Source organism: Eschrichtius robustus, chromosome 6 (genome assembly GCF_028021215.1).
Source record: "Eschrichtius robustus isolate mEscRob2 chromosome 6, mEscRob2.pri, whole genome shotgun sequence".
NCBI classification, from domain to species: Eukaryota; Metazoa; Chordata; class Mammalia; order Artiodactyla; family Eschrichtiidae; genus Eschrichtius; species Eschrichtius robustus.
The window spans coordinates 52494105-52515399 of record NC_090829.1 but is presented as its reverse complement, the minus strand read 5'-3'; the positions used below and the strand labels follow the sequence as shown (position 1 = coordinate 52515399).

The window sequence follows — 21295 nt, the reverse complement described above, 5'->3', positions numbered from 1 at the left end:
ATCCAACAAGATGCTTTCACCTTCAAAGTTGGGAAGCATTTATCCAAACAATAATAAAAAATCTAGTGTAAAGAGTTTCTGTTAACAAATTTTTACTGAATACCTGTACCCTAGCTTAACAGTATTACAGTTAAATCATAAGAAAGTCACTAGTCAGTAAGTTTAGGATTAAAATAGTGATTTGATATTTTAAAGCAGATAACATGTTTACCTTCAACATATGAAGTAGATCCAATAAATAAGTTTTCCTTAGAAGTTTCGGTAACTTTAGAATCAAAAATGGAAGAGTCTGCCAAGCTTGTACTCCCAGTAGTGGGTGTTAATGCACTATTTTCAGCCATTATTTGTACTCTTCTGCAATGGCTGAAAAAAACAAAATTTGAATAAAATTACATGAAACAAACAATTACTGGGCAAAGACAACCATTATACCTAGAACTTATAAAAAGTATCATTACCTTTTTTTTTTTAATACTGAACCAAAGTCACTCAACTTCTCTGAGCCTCAGTTTGCTCTTCTGTAAAATAAAGATACTAATAATTGGGCTTCCCTGGTGGCTCAGTGGTTGAGAATCTGCCTGCCAATGCAGGGAACACGGGTTCGAGCCCTGGTCTGGGAAGATCCCACATGCCGCGGAGCAACTAGGCCCGTGAGCCACAATTGCTGAGCCTGCGCGTCTGGAGCCTGTGCTCCGCAACAAGAGAGGCCGCGATAGTGAGAGGCCCGCGCACCGCGATGAAGAGTGGCCCCCACTTGCCACAACTGGAGAAAGCCCTCACACAGAAACGAAGACCCAACACAGCCATAAATAAATAAATAAAAATTAAAAAAAAAAAGATACTAATAATTGACTCATAGGGATACAGTAAAAGTAACAATGTACCAAAAGTACTCAGATATTACCTGACAGTTAAAAAGTACTCAGAAGGTACTCACAAATACTATGCTACCTCCCCACTCCATACCTTTGCCCTCAACCAAACTATTTCTCTTCCTGTATTCATTTATAATACCATCATCCCCCAAATAATCCCAGTCAAAAACACGATCCAGCCATACTCTTTCATCTGCCTCATTCGCCCTGCCCCAAAGCATCTCTGTATCTCTGGGACCCAGCCCCCCTTTTTGTGGCCAATGCCACAGTGGCCACTTGGTCAAATACAACAGTTCCAAAAAACTTTATCACCAGTTTCTTCAGAGGTCACTTTCCACATGGTTTTCAGGGTATGCTCCTAAAAACAAATGTGACTATATTATTTCGCTACTTAGAACTTCCATGAGCACTGCTCCCTATACGATCAAGTTCAAATTCACCATCCACTTTACACTTTAGTCCTAGCCTACCTATTTAGCCTCATCTCCTGTATTTCCCCCAGTCCACATCGACTGTATGCTCCAGCCACAAAGCATTTCCCAGCATTTTTCAAATACAGCTCACAATTTACTCCACACCTACTTGTATTTAATACTGCTCAATTCTCCACCTATCATGTCTTTCAACCCCTGACCCACCACTCTTGACTTATCCTCTGTAGATTTCTCCAAACCTCTCATGTATAACTGGACTGCTCCCTTACCTGTATTTTTATATTACTTTACAAATGTCTAAAAGATTTCACGAGACAATTAACACGTGTCAGTAAGACTCTGGACTATGAAAGAAAATCTTTGTTTGTTTTTAAATTTCCAGGACTTAAAGAGTTGAAAAGTTAAGCAAGCAGGGAATAAAGAAAAAGTTGAATAGATCTTCATCAATTTAAATTGGGGATTTTACATAAGTTTATTATCTTGAAGTAAATTTCCAGAATATTGGGCAAATATAAAGAGGAAGCCCAATCTTATCTGGAGGTCTATGCCTGATCTAATTTACCCTTTCCTACTTTTTCGGAATAATAAAATATACAAATAACTTCCACCAGATTTTTAGCAAAGTAATAGTTTCAGGTATCATTAGCATCATTTCGGCATGGTGATGTCAAATAGTGTGAATATGTACATACTAATAACAACAGACCTAAGCCCAATTATTAGGTGCACACTTCAAAGACAAGCAACTCAGCTTCCTGTCTCAGCTCTGCACCTAGTAGGGTAAGCCTCAGCTTCCACATCAGGAAAAGAAATAATAGTACAACTCAAATCCAACTGTGATAAAAACTGAATAGATGATGTCTCTAAATGAGTGACGATTATTCATTCTCATACATACTCAAAATGTGGACGTTTCTCATTGTCTTACCAAACATCCACGGCAATCATTATTCTAAGGCTCTCCAAAGGAGTGCTCCAATAGTTGTTAATAAGAGCCTTTACTTAGAATCAATGATAAATTCTATCCAGCCCTTATTTTTTTGTTAAGTCTCACACTTAAATGTTCCCAGTGAAAAAGAAAGGCTCTATCTAAACAGGCTTTCATTTAAAGTCCCCTTAAAAGAATGTTAAAAAGAAAAACCAAGAGATGAATTAACCTGCCTTAAGGAATGTAGGAGGAGGGAGACTTTAATAAATCAAAAACACCATGAGAAATATGTTAATATAAATGTTTCAGACATTACATGAAATTTCTAAAAATCTTATATTTGTATTTGTATGGAAATATGTTAATATAAATGTTTCAAAAAAAAAAAAAAAAAAAAACACCATGAGTTCACATTTTTCACCTATGTCTCTCTGTTTAAAGACCATCAAAACAGGTAAGTGATTGGGACTTCCCTGGTGGTCCAGGGTCTAAGACTCTGCGCTCCCAATGCAGGGGGCCCAGGTTCGATCCCTGGTCAGGGAACTAGATCCTATATGCTGCACCTAAGAGTTCGCATGCCGCAACTAAAGATCCCACGTGGCCCCAACGAATATAATGTATGCCACAACTAAGATACCACGCAGCCAAAAAAAAAAAAAAAAAAAAGGTAGGTGATTAAAAATTAAAATTGACTGATGACACTGTATGTGATCAATTTATTGCCAACAGTTTTAAAATTTAGAAAATAGCTGCATGCTAAACTCATCACATATCAACAGTCTGATTACAAACTGAAATACACTAATCACTTTTGCACATTTATGTATTCTGTAAGCTTTTATAACAAACACAAAACGATCAGTGTTCAGAAACCCATACAGATTACTTCTCATCTGAGAACATACTCAAGGAGCTTCTAACTAAATACAACTCAAGCCTTTTTTCATCACAAAGATAAATTTTGCCACTTAAATAAGTTTCCTTTTACTTATTTTTTTAGGCAATCATCTTTCAGGGTGGAGGAGCTAAATGCCTTCCTGGATATGTTGGTGGTGTTACAATAACATTGTTAACGTTACATAACACCGTGACTAACAATATTTATTTAACGCTTAATATGCGGCATTATTCTAAACCTTTAGACATTGTTCTAAACCTTTTACTTGTATTCATTTAATCTTTGCAACAATCCTAAGAGGCAGGTACTATTATCACACTCCTCTTACAGGTAAAGAAACCTAGAGCGGAGAGATTAATTCCCCCCAGGTCACAGTGTTAGTGGCAAAACAAGGGTTCAAATCCGGTCTGATTCCAGAGGCTGCGCTTTTACCCATTAAGCCATACCCATCTGTACGCGGGGTGGGGCGCCGGAACGAGCTGGCGTTTTACCTTAAATACTAAAAACTAAAGAGAAGACGCCAAGAAGAATCCAAGGGTGAAACCACTAAGTAATCTGAGATAAGCCCCCAAAGGGCGCAGTTGCCGGCCCCCAGAGCCGCAGAGCCCACTGCGGTTTGCCAAGACCCCCTTCCTGACAACTCCCCACTTTGCCCAGAAACTCTTTCGGAAGAAATATTCAACCAGGTGAGCAGTGACGACGCACAGCAGCCAGGCGGACCTCGGGCTCCCACTCCGCATCCCGGCCCCGCTGTTCGGAACGCGGCGGTGTGGTTCCCAGAGCCGGGAAGCCAAGGCTGTGAGCTCCGGAATTCGCGGTCACCGGGGCGGGGCCGTGGGACACAAGCAGAGCGGCCCACTGCTCCAGGGACGCCGGCCCACTCCCACCTCCGCCACCCGCACCCACAGAGCCCTCACCACTCTCAAAAGACGCCCTGGAAGTTCCACCTTTTCAAGAACCGACCCTTCTCACTTTTACCGCCATTCCTCGCCGCCGGCGGCCGCAGCCAATTCAAAAAGTGACCCGCAGAGGGGCGGTGATTGGCCGCTGCTCTCCGCCCACCTCCCCACAGGTGCCAACCGATTGGTTGTGCGTGTGTTTCAAATAAACCCAACGGCTCCGACGTCAGAACGTCCCGAATTTGTAGAGAAGTGCCCGGATGTGACCAGGAGGTGGTAGTAATGGCTCCTGGGCTTCTGTGGGAGTAGCAGGTGTGTCTGTGACTACCGCTTATTTACTCAGTAAACATCCCGTTTCCTAAGGAAAGTTTGAGTGGATTCTCCGTCCCCTCGGCTTTTTTCTTTTTTTTTTTCCCCGCCACAAAATCCTTGAAACGTAATCAGTGCCTTGACAGATGAATTTTTCCCCAGTGATTCCTGTGAGCTGTAAGATTTTTATGCCTGAGCTTTAGGAATTTAAAGTTGGGTTAAGGGGTTTGGGGTTTGGTGGTTGTGTTGGCGCGGCGGGGCCCAGGACACGGGAACTCGGAGTCTCTCCAGATGGACTTCAAATCAGCAGCCTCTTATTTAAATCCTGACGTATGTAAAGCACTGTGCTCTGGTCTAGGGAATTTCACGGATGATTAGAATAAATTCTTAGGGTTTCTAAGCCTTTTTTTTTTTTTTTTAAATATAAGCTTGCATTTGAACAAATGTAAAAATACGTCACGAGATTCTAGACTCTCCTGGAGCCAAAGTAAATTGTTAGCTGCTGCACCCGCCCCTCCCCCCCTTCCCCGAGGTCTTTTGCTGCTTTCCTCTGAAGTCTAGCCAAGAATTTATCGGTTTTCCTATAATTACGATTGCTATCATGAAAATCTTTTATTTTCTTCGTTTTCTAAATATAATATCCTGTCACACAACCTCTTAAAAAGACGCCTCCCGAAGGTGAGTTTTGCATAGTTCCCACCTAATCGCTGGTTTAAATAAAGGAAGAAAGGAGAATCCGCTGCTGAAACCTTAAATTTCAACAAGAGGAGGAGAACTTGTACTTTGGAATGAAACACTTCTGAACGTCTCAAACAGGTCGTCAGGATTTGGAATTTTTCCTAACTTTTGTCGGGCCACCTTAGAATGCCTGAAAAGTTTGTAATACATTCCACAAAATGAGTGAAGCAGTCTGGTAATTATTGGTTTCCCTGTTGATAATTGAAGAATATTTACAGTCTGCCCTTCATTTAATGCCATGATAACCGTTAGGGCGAAAGCAAAGAAAAACAGTAATTGAAATTTCACTTTGGAATGTGCTTGCGTACTTAAACTAGGGTGTGCCCAGCATTCCAAAAGGTCTCCTCACTGAAAATAAGTTAAGCTAGTGAAGAAAGCAACCTGTTTCCTCTGTGCCTTGCTCCGTTAGGCTTTGCACCCAAATCTATTGATTGCCTACACGGTATCACCATACAAATTGTATGCTAGCCTAACAAAAGCTATACTTGATTCCTTTTAAGGGTTATATGGCAGTTTGACCAGCAAATAAACGGGCAATACAGTCTTCTAACATCTCCTAACCATGTGACATCCTTTTCCATTTCCTAGGCAAGTAACCTCAAGCAAATAATTTAACCTCTCTATGCCTCAGTTTGAGTTTTTATAAAAGGGCATGATAGTACTTAACCTCAGAGTATTGTTGTGAGGATTAAAAGTTAATACATGTAATTCAAACATATTCTAGCATATAATAAACATTCAGTAGATGTTAGCTGTTAATATTACTACGACTTTGCTGCTGCTACTATTACCACTACTGTTACCTCAGCCGAGGCCCTATACTTGCCTGATGGGACTGATGGTCCTCTACACCGCCTTCTCACCCCTGACCACAGGAGCATTGGCAGCAGTGTTTCTGTTCCCTTTGCCCCACCCATCCCCAGTCACAAATCCCGCCACCCTCCAGACCAAGCTTGGTGCAGCGAAGACCTCCATTGCATTCTTTTCCTACCAGAGAGAGGACAGTCCTTCTACACCAAACCTAACCTCTCTTCTCTTTTAAGGGAAAGCCTGCAATGCTCAAGATGTCTCCTCTTGTCTCGAAGATATGGCCTTCTTGCTGCTGCCCTTGGCCAGGCTTCTGTCCCCTTCCAAGGCAAGTCCCAGCCAAGATTCTTTTGCTAAATGCAAGCCTCTTCCTTCAGGTGCCTTCACTGGAAATGTAGTTATTGAATTCATATGTCAAGGGGACAAAACTGTTTACAGTACAGGATAAATAGATAGATAAATCAAAATGAGAAGTTCCTTGAAAGAATAAACCATTTAAAAAATTCTTACGTGTCATTCACAACTCCTAAGATGCTGAATGAACAGTTTTCAACAAAAAATACTAAAGGAATTGAACTAAAGTACTTAGTATATTAAAGTGCGTGACATATTTTCATCAAACAATACGATAATTTCTGAGGTGGGGAAATGAAATGTGGAAGATAGAACTACTGAGATTCTTCCTTTGGAGGATCAACTTCCCCACCTCCATCTCTGAATTGAGTGACACGCTGGACCATCTTTCCTGACTCTCATCTTAACATTTGTTCCTCTTCCAATTTATTCCCTCCTCTTTATTTATAGTTCCTTTCTTTCCTTACGCCCTCCCCTTTCCATCCCCATCTTCGTTTTCCATATGTACTCCTTCAGGGCAGCAGAGAATGGGGAGTTAGGAAAGTTAGTTTGGGGTTATGGAATATCTTTCTCCACCCTATACCCACCCGCATTCACAAGTATGCACACTGCCCATGCCATCACTCTTCAAATCAGAATGAAGAAGATTTCTCACACTTTTGTAGTTTGTTCTAATCTGCTAATAAGAATTAGTATATCTGAAAAGACTATTAAATTTTTGCAATAAATGGGCAATATTTGTTGTGGTGGATTTTGTTTTTATTACCTAAAGTTGTGATGAAATAGAATTTCTAGGTTTTACTTTTTATTTTTTAAAGGAACATTTCTTTCTCTTTTTTTTAATAAATTTATTTACTTATTTTTGTCTTCGTTGGGTCTTCATTGCTGCACACAGGTTTTCTCTGGTTGCGGCGAGTGAGGGCTACTTTTCTTTGCAGTGCATGGGCTTCTCATTGTGGTGGCTTCTCTTGTTGCAGAGCACAGGCTCTACGTGTGCGGGCTTCAGTAGTTGTGGCACATGGGCTCAGTAGTTGTGGCTCGCGGGCTCTAGAGCAGAGGCTCAGTAGTTGTGGTGCACAGGCTTAGTTGCTTCGTGGCATGTGGGACCTTCCTGGACCAGGGCTTGAACCCATGTCCCCTGCATTGGCAGGTGGATTCTTAACCACTGCACCACCAGGGAGGGAAGTCCTAGGTTTTATTTTTAAGTATGAAATGTTATCGACCAATAATACCATCTACTTTATAGTAAATTTAACTATTTCATCATAGAATTAAATGTTTTACTGTAACTAAATATTAACATTGTAATGGCACATAGAACTCATGTAATTGTTTTTCTCCTCTGTTACCATCCTTACCACCTCAAAGCATTTGTGAAATACATAGCTATATATAAAGCCACACTAGGTACAGTTACAAAGATTCAGTCCCTCTAAGAATTTATCACTTAAGATTTTTGTTTCAAAATCTTTAATGAGTAGCCATGGAATTCTGTACTTTCTTGGAATTATTAACATTTTCCAATTAAAATATTGTATTTCCAAGTTGATTATAATATAGCATCTTCCAACCTGTCATCTCTGCCTGTGAAACAAGCTTTAGAAATTATAATCACTGTGAGCCAGAAGAAGCTATTTTACATACCTCAACAGTCAGTAATTAGGATATGAATCATTGCTTTATTTATGTGAATCATTAGGCTGTAAATCACTTGACATAGATTTGCAATACTGTACAAATTTACCACTTAAAGTTTCACTTGGACAAATAGAATTACCGTTCCTTGATGGAGCAAGAGGTTTCCAAATATGGTGAGGCCATTTTTCAAATTATGTAATTTGATTAGCAAAATTTTAGATGTGGAAAAAAAAATCTCAGTTCACTAGTCTCATTCTTTATTTTACAAATGAATTTTACCGAGGCCCGCAACATAGAGCTTATATTCCTTTACCAAGGTCAGGTAACTGGTTAATGGAAAAACCAAGATCAAAAATTTTATTTCCATTAATCTATTTTGTCTTTATTAAATTAAAGATACTAATATTTATATTTTACATTAAACTTATAAAAGTACCAATATCTTCATTCATACTGCTTATATATTTTACTTTTGAGGACATTAAGATGCTTTCAGGGACTTCCCTGGCAGTCCAACGCAGGGTTCCATCCCTGGTTGGGGAACTAAGATCCCGCATGCCACCCGGCATGGCCAAAACTAAAAAAATTTTTAAATTAAAAAAAAAAGATGCGGGCTTCCCTGGTGGCGCAGTGGTTGAGAATCTGCCTGCCAAAGCAGGGGACACGGGTTCGAGCCCTGGTCTGGGAAGATCCCACATGCCGCGGAGCAACTGGGCCCGTGAGCCACAATTACTGAGCCTGCGCGTCTGGAGCCTGTGCTCCGCAACAAGAGAGGCCGCGATAGTGAGAGGCCCGCGCACCGCGATGAAGAGTGGCCCCCGCTTGCCACAACTAGAGAAAACCGTCGCACAGAAACAAAAGACCCAACACAGCCATAAATAAATAAATTAATTTTTTTAAAAAATCTAAAAAAAAAAAAAGATGCTTTCAGTCCCATAAGAGCCTTGTTGGTCTTGTTCACCAATGTATCTATCTCCAGCACCTAGCAACAGTTCCTGGCATATAAGATGTTCTCAAAAGTTGTTGCATGAATAACATTGTAATTGATCTTCAGAATCCATATTGCCTTCTTCTAATTAATTCTCAAGTTTGCATTTAGAGTGACATTATGCAAATCCAAACTCATCATATCACTGCCTCCTTAAAACCCTTCAATCCTACTAGGCCTCCATGGCCTGACCTCTACTCATTTCCAGCTTCATCTTACACCATGTTCACTTTCTTTCTCTTGAGTTCTATACCTGGCCTTCCTTCTCAAGGATTTTTGCATCTGCTCTTCTCTCTACCAATTCCTTTGATCCCCATTCTTTTAGCCTAAGAGACAACTTCTAATCCTTTTAGCATTTGCTCACTTACTACTCCTCAGAAGATCTTTGCTAACTACCCATAACATCAGAATCCCCATTATACAGCCCCCAGCACCATGAGTATCTCTTTTGTGGTACTTATCAAAGATGTGATTATTGGATTAATGTCTCTCTCCTCCACTATCTAAGCTACTTGAAAGGGAAAATGTCTTTTTGTTTACCATTTTGTCCACAGTGAAGGCACTCAATGAAATATTTGTTGAAATAACAAGTAAATGAATTAATGATTAAATGAACTTATTTTTATTATAATATCAGTGATGTCCTTTCTAAAGTTATTTTAAAAGTTTTCTTTTTTTTTTTCTGATTTTTTTTTTGGCTGTTCCGTGCAGCTTGTGGAATCTCAGCTCCCCAAGCAGGGATTGAATCCGGGCCACAGCAGTGAAAGTCCAGAGTCCTAACCACTAGGCCACCAGGGAACTCCCCTAAAAAAGGTTTCTATTATTTTTACTTTTATCTAACCCATTATTTATGACAATTTTTCAGGAAAAATTAAGTGGCATATTTCCAAAATTAATAAATTTACAAAAGGATAAATTAATTTACATCTTTTATTGACAATTGAGTAAATTACCCAAGAATTGAATGCTTCTTATACCATGCCTATTCCAGCTATGAGTGGAAGAGAGTTAATGCCAATAGTACTAAACTGACTGGATAAAACTTGCCAGTGTTTATGAACATAGGCAATTATCCATATCAAAAATTCAGTTTTCCTACAACCTACACTTTCATACATTATACACTGATACTTATAAATTGCCTCTTCCACACTGTCAACTGACTTGTAAACATCAAAGTTATCCCAAAGTGATTTTGTCTTCAGTTTAGTTTTGACAGTAACTCCGTCTTTGAAGAGTAGTACTGATATTTACTATGACAACAATTTGAATACTTGGATTGTACTTAGCAATATTTTGTTGCTGCTATTCAAATGAATGGGAAAATGGAATTGCTAATGCAATTGAAATAAAAATCGAACCCAGGTCCTCAAAAAATGGTGGATATTTGACCTCAGTTGGCATGAGGATTTAGCATAAGCAGATTAACTGTGGGTTTAATAATGAAGGAAAAATTACATGTAAATAGAAATGCATTGGGGAAGGTATTTTAAAGGTGAGATATACTGTTTTAAGTGATATTCAAGTGTATAATGCAACTATATATAAATCCTATGCCTAGAAAAAAATTAACATTAATGAAATACACAAAATGTTCTTAGTGTCTCTATCTTGACCATTGCATTTGCATTATTTCCCCTTCTCCTTTCCTTTTTTTTTTTTTTTGGTACTTTTCAAATTTTCTATCATGAGCATTTTAGTGGACAGTTGTTGCTTTCCTGGCTGTTGAACATTTAACCATTCCTTCCTAATAATAGTCTGATTTCCCTTTTGAGAAATCACTCATTGAATATGGTTTTAGTGCAAGGTAATGTTCATCTGTTACCATAGATCTGAGTGGAGCCACATCCTCTTCCCATGCTTAGAGCTCAGTCATCATCTGCTCTTTCAAAGGATTTTGAATTTTTAGCATGTGCTAAAGATATGGGAAGGGTTAAGGATCATATATTGATACATTCTAATAGCATCAACAGTGTGCAGACTAGCTTCTTTGAGTCCAGTAATCTTTGATGGTATTTCCACTGCCTACACCTCTGGAGCTCTCTAGCTCCTCCCAATTCCCAAGGCTGACCCTCATACTGATTCTGTGAATTTGCAGAATAAATTAAATCCTTTTTTCCTTCAAGATAGTTAGAACTGGTTTCTATTGCTTGTGACCAAGAATGTCCAGACGCATTGCTTTTACAAATCCAAATCTTGTTGTTTCTACCTTCAAAATATGTCCATAATTAAACTAGTTCTTATCCCTCCATTACCCTTTTCTACACTACCATTATCTCTTACCTGAATTATTGCAATAGCCTCCTAACTCATGCCCCCAATTTTACCCATAAATCTTCACCATCTATCCTCAGAAGCAACTGGAATATTCCTGTTAAAATATAAGTCAGATCATGTCACTCTGCTCAAAACCTTTATTGGCTTCCAATTTCTTTCATACTAAAGCCAAAGTTCCCACAATAGTCTTCATGGCCCTACATAATCCTCATTGACATCCTCACCCTCTCCCTTTCACACCTTTACTTACCTCTAGCCACACTGGCTTCTTTGCTGCTCCTCAAAGACACGAGGCACACTCCTAACTCAGGCTGATTTCTCTGCTTTTATGTTCTTCCTTCATATGTGCCTGACTTACCCCCTCTTCTCCTTCAATTCTTGCTCACATTCACCTTATCAGCTAGGTGGCTACCCCTCCAAAAATTGCAGCTTCTCCTCAAGCTCTCCTGGTCCCCTTTGCCTTACCCTTTTAATTTCATAGCCATTATCAACTACAAGTATGTATTTATTTGTTATGTTATTATTTATTGTCTGTCTCTCCATACTAGAATGTGAGCTCCATGAAGGCGGCAGGGGGTTTTGTCTGTTTGTTCCCTAGTATATTTCCAGTGACTAAGTCAGTACCTGCCGCATGATAGGTACTCAGAAATTTTTTTGAAAAAAAGAATAAATGAAAGAAGAAAGGAAGGAATAAAAATAAGGAAGAAAGGAAATAAATATTTCTAAATATTACTTACATAATATAATGAAAATTTAGTTAATAGTTTATCCACTGTTTTCAAGCTTTTTGAATATTTCTTCAAATGAAATGTCACAGTGAACTCCAATACATAAAACAGATAAATGCCAAGCTGAATTGACATAGAAGAAGAGAGGTCGTGATTTATCTTCATAGAGACTGCAGGAATTTTAATTCTTCTAGAACATAGAATTTGAAAACCACTGACTACTGACAGAATTTGGAAATGATTGACCATGGTATCTGAAGGGCCAAACCCTTTATTTACAAAACAAGAAGATGAGATTTACTCCTAATAGATATTTACACCCATCTATGAAGTTATCTAGCAAAAAAAAAAAAAAAAAAAATTCTTTTTGAATCTGAATCTAGTTAATCTCTAGATCTGATTTTTAGGAAATACAGAGAACAGAGAAATGTGATAAATTATAGCACAGGGACACAGTCAGTAAGATCTAGCCTTGTAGAAACTCTACAAGAAACCCTGATTTCTTCAACAAATAATTGAAAGGGGAAAATGAGTAGTAAAGGGATAGTCAATAGATGAGACTTAAAAGACGTAAAACCAAATACAACATGTAGATTTTATTTGGATCATGATTCAAACTTTTTTAAAAATTATGACAGCAGGATTTCTGCTTCTCCTATAGCTGAGTAAACTGCTGAACAACCAACTCTTTCACAAATAACTATAGATATAGGGGAAAAGTACAAAAAACAATTACCCAAAGGATTTGAACAGTGAACAAAAGCAGGTAGACTCTGCAGAGGAGTAAAAACTTGGACTGACATGGGGTGTTTAAAAATGTTATAACTTTTAGAATAAGAAAACTCTGCAGTTATTGTTATGCAGAGGCCAAAACTAAAAGTCAGTCTTTCTGTCATAAGGAGCAGAGGACAGAGTTTGGGGCAACCACAGCTGCTGGAAAGTAAGGGGGTACAGAGGGTCCTCTAGAGAGCCTAAGAGAAGCATGCTAAATTCTGCATATAAAATGAAACCATCTCTAGCTGAATCCTTAACCATGCAAATACAAGGAGGACTGCAAGTAATCCTGTCAAGGAAAAAAGAACAGAACTGAGATTTGAGCTGCTGCTCAAAAGACAGAGTTTTCAGTTTGAGTTCAAACAAGTAATTGCCTGACAATACAAAAATATCAGCATGTTTTTGAAGAATAAAACAGAATTCAGAATCTCCAAGATATAACCATCACATCTATGTTCTGTGCCATATCAAAAAAAAAAAAAAAAAAAAAGGCATGACACATTCTAAGAAAAATAAACCAATAGAGGCTAATTCTGAGGTAGCCCAGATTTGAAGATTAGGATACAAGGACTTTAAAGCAGTTATTATAACTATGCTGAACGAGATAAAGGAAAGTATTCTTGTAATTAGTGAAAACACAGAAAAATCTCAGCAGAGAAATAGTATTAAAAAGAATCAAATGGAGCACAAAAAGCAAGAATCATAATATAAATTAAGAAAAATTTTATAAATTATATTTCATAAAATTAAAAACTTCTACCCTCCAAAAGTCACTGTTAAGAAATGTCAACAGTTAAGAAAGTGAAAAGATAAGCCACAGACTGGAAAAAAATTACTTTCAAAATACCTATATGACTGAAGATTCATATTCAGAATATTTAAAGAACTCTCATGACTTAATAAAACAAGCAACCCACTTTTTTAAAATGGGCAAAGAAAGATTTGACAGATACCCCACCAAAGAAGAGACACTAATGGCAAATATGCACATTATAAGATGCTCAGCATCACTATTCATCAGGGAGATACAGGTTAAAACCACATTCAGGTACTACTACACATCTATTAGAGTGGTTAGAATTTAAAATAAAAATGGTCAGTACCAAGTTCTAGTGAGGATGTGGAGCAACATGACCTCTCATACATTGCTGGTTCTTACAAAGTTAAACATAATTGCCAAAAGACCCAATAATCCCATTCCTATGTATGAGAATCATGGAGGAAATTTTATTCATAATTGCTAAAAACTGGAAAGAACCCAACTGTATATCATTAGTGAATGCATAAACAAGTACATCCGAAACATGGGAAACTACTCAGCAGTTTACATGCAACAAAATGGATGACTCTCATAAGCATCATGTTAAGTGAAAGAAAACAGAAACAAAATACATGTTGTATGATTCCATTGATGTGGCATTCTGAAATAGACAATGGTAAAGGGACAAAAAACAGATAATGGTTGACGGAGGCTAAAGGGTAGGAGTGGAGGCTTACTGCAAAATGGCACAAGAGAACTAAGAGAACTTTGGGGGATGATGGAAGTATGCATGTCTTGATTGTGGTAGTGGTTACACAAATGTATATCTCTGCCAAAAGTCATGAATTTACTGTATTGAATAATGTCTTAATAAGCATAACTTTAAAAAAAGAGCAAAATGGGAATTCTAGGATGGAAAATAAAATAGCTAAAACAAAAAATTAACTGGATGGGCTTAATAGTAGATTATGAGCCTGGCACACTGCCTACTGTGCTAAGGAGGCAGATGGATGGACCTAATAGAAGAATGAAGAGTCAGTCAGCTGGAACATAGACCAATAAAAATTACCCAATCATAAGGACAGAGAGAAAATTTTTGGATAAAAAATGAGAGCTTTAGGAACCTGTGGGAAAACATCACATATAATTGGAATCCCAGGAGGAGAGAGAGAAAGAGGAAAAAATAATTTTAAGAAATAATGGCCAAAATTTTCTCAAATATGGGAAAAGACATAGCATTTGCCAGAAGAAAAAGTTTCTATTTTCAGAAGCTCAGAAACCCAAATTAGGATAAATACAAAGAATGTCTCTCATATCATAGTCAAATTGCTGAAATCCAAAGATAAAGGCAAAATCTTAAAAGTGGCCATGGGGGAAAAAAAAAGACACATTACAAATAGGAGAACAACAATTTGCAAATATACTAACTTCTCATTAGAAACTACGGAGACCAGGAGACAGTGGTACAACATCAAACAAATACTGAAAGAAAAAACTATTAACCCCAAATTCTATATCTAGTGAAAATATCCTTCCAGAATGAAGGCAAAATAAAGACATTTTCAAATAAAAGAAAACTAAGAATTAACTGCTAGAACACTAGTATTACAAGAAATGCTAAAGAAAGTTTTTCAGGCTGATGTGAGATGATTCCAGCTAGAAACTTTAATACTCATGAAGAAATGAAGAACTTTAAGAAATGGTAAATAACTGAGTAACTGTGAAAGATTATTTTTCTATTGATTTCTTTAAAACACATGTAACTGCTTAAAACAAAAATTATAGGCTTTTTTATGGGATTTATAATGTAAGTAGATGTAATACATATGACAACTACTGCATAAAGAAAGGCAGGAGCTCTAAACGAACCCACATGGTTGCAGAGTTTGCACATGTTGTCTTAATCTGTTTAGGCTGCTTTAACAAAAACAACATAGACTGGTTGGTTTATAAACAGCAGTAATTTATTTATTTTTCTTTTTCTTTTTCTTTTCTTTTTATTTATTTATTTATTTATTTATTTATTTATTTTTTGACTGTGTTGGGTCTTCATTGCTGCATGCGGGCTTTCTCTAGTTGTGGCGAGAGGGGGCTACTCTTCATTGCGGTGCGCGGGCTTCTCATTGCGTTGGCTTCTCTTGTTGCGGAGCATGGGCTCTAGGTGTGCGGGCTTCAGTAGTTGCAGCACGTGGGCTCAGTAGTTGTGGCTTGCAGGCTCTAGAGCACAGGCTAGAGCTAGCGCAGGCTAGCTAGCGCAGGTGCAGTAGTTGTGCCACACAGGCTTAGTTTCTCCGTGGCATGTGGGATCTTCCTGGACCAGGGCTCGAACCTGTGTCCCCTGCATTGGCAGGTGGATTCTTAATCACTGCACCACCAGGGAGGCCCCAAAAGCAGTAATTTATTGCTCACAGTTCTATAGGCTGAAAGTCCAAAATCAGGGTAACAGGTGGTAAGGTTCTGGTGAAGACCCTCTTCCAGGTTGCAGACTTCTGACTTCTCACTGTGTCCTCACATGGTGGAAGGGGTGAGGGATCTCTGTGCAGTCTCTTTTAAAACAACAGTAATCCCATTCATGAGGGCTTCAGCCTCATGACTTAAGCATCTCCTAGAGGCCCCACATCCTAATATTATCACATTGGGCATTGAGATTTCACCATATGAATTTTGGGGGAATGCAGATATTGAGACCACAGCACATGTTATATGAGGTAGAATATGAAAAGTTGACTGTATACTGTAATCCCTAGAGAAAACACTAAATTAATAATTCAAAGAGGCATAAATAAAAATGCAAAGAGGCAGAGAAAAAAATTAAGTAAAATTCTAAAAACATTTAAATAAACCAGAAGAAGGCAGAAAAAGGGAAAGGAGAGAATAAAAAACTGAGAATCCAAAAAACAAATAATAAATGATAGATCTAAATCCAGAAGGTTTAAACAGACACTTCACAAAAGAATACAAACTAATGGTAATGACCAAGAAGCACATAAAAAGGTGCTCAATGTCATTAGTCATCAGAGATAAGCAAATTAACAGCAAAATGAGATAACACTATACACTCATTAGAGTATAAAAAGACTGATCATACCAAATGTTGGTGAGGATGTGAGAAAGTCAGAACCTTCATTGTTGGTCGATGTAAAAAGCTACAACCTCTTTGAAAAAATATCTGAACCATTTCCTGTAAAATAAGTATGCACCTACCCTGTGACATTAATGCTTACTCAAGAAAAATCAGTACATCTGACCACAAAAAGACTTGTATAAGAACTTTCATAGCAGCTTTATTCATAATACCCCAAAACTGGAAACAGCTCAGATATCCATCAGAGACTATATAAACAAACTGTGGTATATTCACACAAGGGAATATTATTCAGCTGGAAAAAAAGGAATGAATCACTGATTTCCACAACAATGTGGATGACTGACTCTCAAAAACATTATGCTGAGTGGAAAAAAAGCCTCACACAAAAGAGTAAGGCTATTTATATAAGGTTCAAGAACAGTAAAATCTAATCTATTATGGAAAATAATCAGAACAGTGGTTGTCTCTTAGGTAATGGAGATAGGGAGTAAATGGGGAGGGGCATGATGGCAATGGCAATATTCTGTATCTTGACAGCAGTTTGAGTTACAGATATATGCATTTGTCAAAACTCAGTATATACTTAAGATTTGTGCATTTTATTGTTTGGAAATTTTATGACAAAAGAAAAAGTAAACAAATATTTTACTCTAGTTAATGATGTGCGTATTGAAGTAAATATTTAAGGGAAATTGTACTGATATCTGTAATTTACTTTGAAATGTGTAAAAAAAAATAGATGAACTAATGGATACACAGAGGGATAGATATATGATAAAACCAGAAATAGAAAAACATTAATGGTATCATCTAGGTGGTCTGAAAACAGGTGTTCACTGTAAAATTATTTCAACTTTGCTGTATGAAAATTTCACAATAAAATGTTGGGGGAAAGATTCAGTAAAAATTTATTTAAAATAAGAGGATATCAAAGAAATGTGAATGCAGACTGGATATTTGATGATATTAAGGAATTATGTATTTTGTGTGTGTGTGATAATGGTATTGTGGTTATAGTCTTTAAAGATATCTTATCTTTTAGAGATGCATTACAAAAAAAAAAATCACATTTTTGAGACCCTTGCAAGTTTTTCTTTGTTTGTTCCCCAAATTTATACTTTTTTATTCATGTAAATTGACCTTATGGGCTTCCCAGTTCTCTGTTTTCCTATGATTGTGATATATTGACCCTGAATATGATACCTTTACTAAATTCTGGAGCAGAAATAGAACAAAAGAGTGACTGTTAGCAGGATTCACAACTTATGGGATATGAGTTCAAAGGCACTGGGACTCGAGAAGTTTTAAACCCACAATGACTGAGCTACTAAAATTCTAAGAAGCGTTAGGGATCACGTAGTATGTAAGATGCTATAGACCAGAGCCACACACAGGAAAAGAAATCCCATACTTTGGACAACAAAGATGAATCAGAGGAAACCTAAAATTCAGGCAATTGTGTGCTTCCAGAAGTTCTTAACCTTTGCCCTATAGCAAATAAGCTAATGGGTACCCCATGAAGTGGTCTGTGAGTTTTTGTGCGAATTGTATAAAATGACGTTAGTGCTTAGAATAATGACACATAGAAAGCACTCAATCAATGCTAGATATTATTATTATTATGTATTTGACAAATATTTTTTAGGTACTTATTATACATCAGGCACTGTGCTAGGCACTGGGGATAAAATTATGAAACAAATTGGTGCAGCCTTTGCCACCATAGAGCTCAGAGTTTAGTGAGCTCTATCTAGACAATCCCCACTCCATCATAGTGCTTTCCTTTTTTTACAACTGGAGTTCACAAGGCCATATAGCATGCTAACCATCCATAACAGGTAATTTTACGTTAATATGTATAAAATAGAATAATGTTTCCCTAATGCCTACTAACATGAAAGTTGTGATGCTTGATAGAGTCGCAGATGTGAAAAAAAAAAAACAAACTAATGCTTTATGTCTCATTATTTTTACCTTCTCTTTCACACACAGTTGAACTTATAGAGGCTATTAAAATATTAGACTATTTTCTCCTTCATTAAGCATAATTTCCTTTAATTTTTTATTAACATTTTGCATGCTTCTCTTTTTGAAGATTAAATGGAGCTATTATGTATAGTATCATAGAGTTGTTTATCAATATTTTCAAATTATGTTTCATTTTCCTAATTAAAATCCTTTCTTTGTTTTCTTTTTTGCATGAATATGACTGACCAAGGAATTGGTATATATTAAATCACTGCTCTTGAGAACACCAATGTGAAATTAAAAGCCAATATCTTATCAGATAGTAGATACCTTTAGACAGCACTTCTATGTTGATTTTTTTTAATTGTAAACATGGATTACTTATATAATTTAAAACTTGGGAAAACAAAGCAGTCCTATTTATGCCATTTTCCTTATCAAACCTTTGACTTCCTGTTACCAGTAGCATATGTCCAAGCACTTTCCCATGAACATCCAAGGCCTTTTACCAACTCTCCCCCAAGCAGAAAGTACAAATATGTTTCCATGCTTTGAAAATAAGGAACATAAGTTAAAAGACCCATTTCCTGGAAACTCTTGGAATACTTTAAGGTAGAAACCACAATTCATATATTTATCTGAAGTTTTAATAATATCTAATTAGATATTAAATCATCTACCCATAAACTTTACAAGTATAGTGTAAATCTCAAAACAAAACAAAGCTTGAGTTTCTAGTCTATTCATCTATTGCATTATCTTGTTAAAATTGTAATGAATATATTTAGTATCTTACTATCTTAGGTTCCTAAAGAAAAACCAAATATGTGTTTGATTATCACAAGATTATCATAGGGAAAAGAATTTTTAGTAAAACAGACTTTGTACTGTCTTAAGCAAGGTCTGGCTTGATTTCTTGAGCGTACTTTAGAATTCCTCAAGACAGAAAAAAGTTTTATTATTGTGGCACAATTACTTTTCTTGAACCAGGAGAAGGGGGTTTAAGCGTAGGCTTTGTTTCCTAGGCCATAGAAGTGAAGGACTGTGTTCTAGTTCACCATCTTTGGCTTATACCACATTACTGGGCTTTACCTTCACCTGCTTCACTTGGTGGTCCTTTTTTATATCTCCTCTCAAATGTGGACACATTCTGCCAGGAACCAGGGATCCCACAGTGGTCTCCCTTTTCTATGGGTCCTAAATAGCTCAGGCTGAGTCAGAGTACACTGGGCTGCACTATATTTGTAAAGGATGTGAATCTGCTCCACAATCCTGGGTCCAAAAAAACATCATTTTCTTTATTGTTCTAAATTAGATATGCATGCCTAAGCTTTCTACTCAACAGGATTGGTGGGATATTTAATCCATCTTGTTTAGCTGATTATACAGGAGAATGCATATAAGGCAGATGGGCTGCACCCCTCTCTAGTATCATATAAACAATCTGGGTCATCGTATACAATCCAGGAAATTTGGGGGAAAGGATTCTGCTCTTCAGTCCATTTTGATCACCGCTGAGATGTTAATTATTGATGCCTGCATAAATTATTTACAGGCAGCCACCTCTACTCTTGTCATACCATGCTTGAAGAAGAGTACCATCTGTTCCCCAAATGATGACACTTCGCTTCGGTCCCCAGGCATCCCCAAGCTGCCCCTACTCAGCAGCTGCCCCGTTTCTTACTTTTCCTGGGGAGCCGCGTGGGAGTGGGTCTGAGATCTTTATCACTCTCAGGACTGCCTCCACCATGTTTCAGGAAAAATGCCCCAAAAGTCAGACCAGAATCCATCTTCACCTCAGGGAACTGGTCTCTATCTTCTCCCTCTCCTCTTTCCAATCTTCTGAAACACAAAATGGCCTTCTTCCTTGAGGGCAATGGTGGGAGTGCAGATGGGATCTTCAATGTTATGGAGCTTTTCACGGAAAGGAACGCTCACTCCTATATGTACTTTGTTTAATGCTAACTTACTGCACTAACTAAACATGAGTTATTATGAGATACTAAATCAAAACAAATTTAAACATTGATTATTTAATGAAACAGAAGTGTATAATAAAATTTCATATTTATTAATTAAAAATCATGTCTGATATATCAGGTCTTCTTAAATAATATATACACATTTATCAAACTAAAAAACACAGATTATATTGATTAAAAAACTTACTACTACTTTTATACTTCAAGCAATTAAAAAGTATTAATACTATGGATTTAAATTTGTTTTTCATTATTTCTATACTATTCTCATTATTATTTCTCATTACCCTTAGTGGTTGCCTTCCTAGGGTTACAGAAATATTAATTACATGGAGGGGTATAGTGCCAAATTAAAAAGGAGAAAACATCAATGCAGGGTAGCCAAGGTTGCAGTTTCTGGATTGTCGGTATGTTGGGTCTGGCTGTATCTTTCAAATCTCAGCTGCTGATCTCCAGGCTGTACTTACTTTTCATAATTATTTTTGTAGCAAAGACTCTAATGTGAAATTTATGATAAGGTATTTTGGGCAAAGCAGAGCCAGAATCAATAAGAACAGCAGGGGATAAACCATGGAATATTAAAGCTAGAGAACACCTTAAAGTCAGTCTCTGCTCATTTCATTTTTCAAATGAGGAAAAAGAAAAAGAAAAGATGCTGGTGGTAAGGAGACAATTAAGATGGCCTTTTTTTTTTCCTCCCAGAAAATTGTTTATGTGATACTCTTCTTTTTTTTTAATAAATTTATTTATTTATTTATTTGTTTATTTTTGGCTGCATTGGGTCTTCGTTGCTGCGCGTTGGGTCTTCATTGCTGCACGCAGGCTTTCTCTAGCTGCGGTGAGTGGGGGC

At 37.3% G+C, this 21295-nt stretch overlaps 1 protein-coding gene across 6 annotated transcripts in view; it reads right to left on the bottom strand.

The window, feature by feature from the left end:
* The window catches only part of ECT2 (epithelial cell transforming 2), a 70782-nt gene extending 66601 nt beyond the window's left edge, over nt 1-4181 (bottom strand). The window contains exons 1-2 of one of the 6 annotated variants that reach the window (XM_068546256.1): nt 4053-4181; nt 212-363 (exon numbers count right to left, since the gene is read on the bottom strand). In XM_068546256.1, coding sequence (XP_068402357.1) covers nt 212-341 — 130 coding nt within the window. In that variant the 5' untranslated portion in view covers nt 342-363; nt 4053-4181. Of the gene's footprint in view, nt 1-211; nt 364-3840; nt 3902-4052 lie in introns of those variants that run through there. The other 5 variants (XM_068546257.1, XM_068546258.1, XM_068546261.1 and 2 more) reach the window with 5 other exon arrangements.
* Between the last annotated feature and the right edge of the window lie 17114 nt (nt 4182-21295).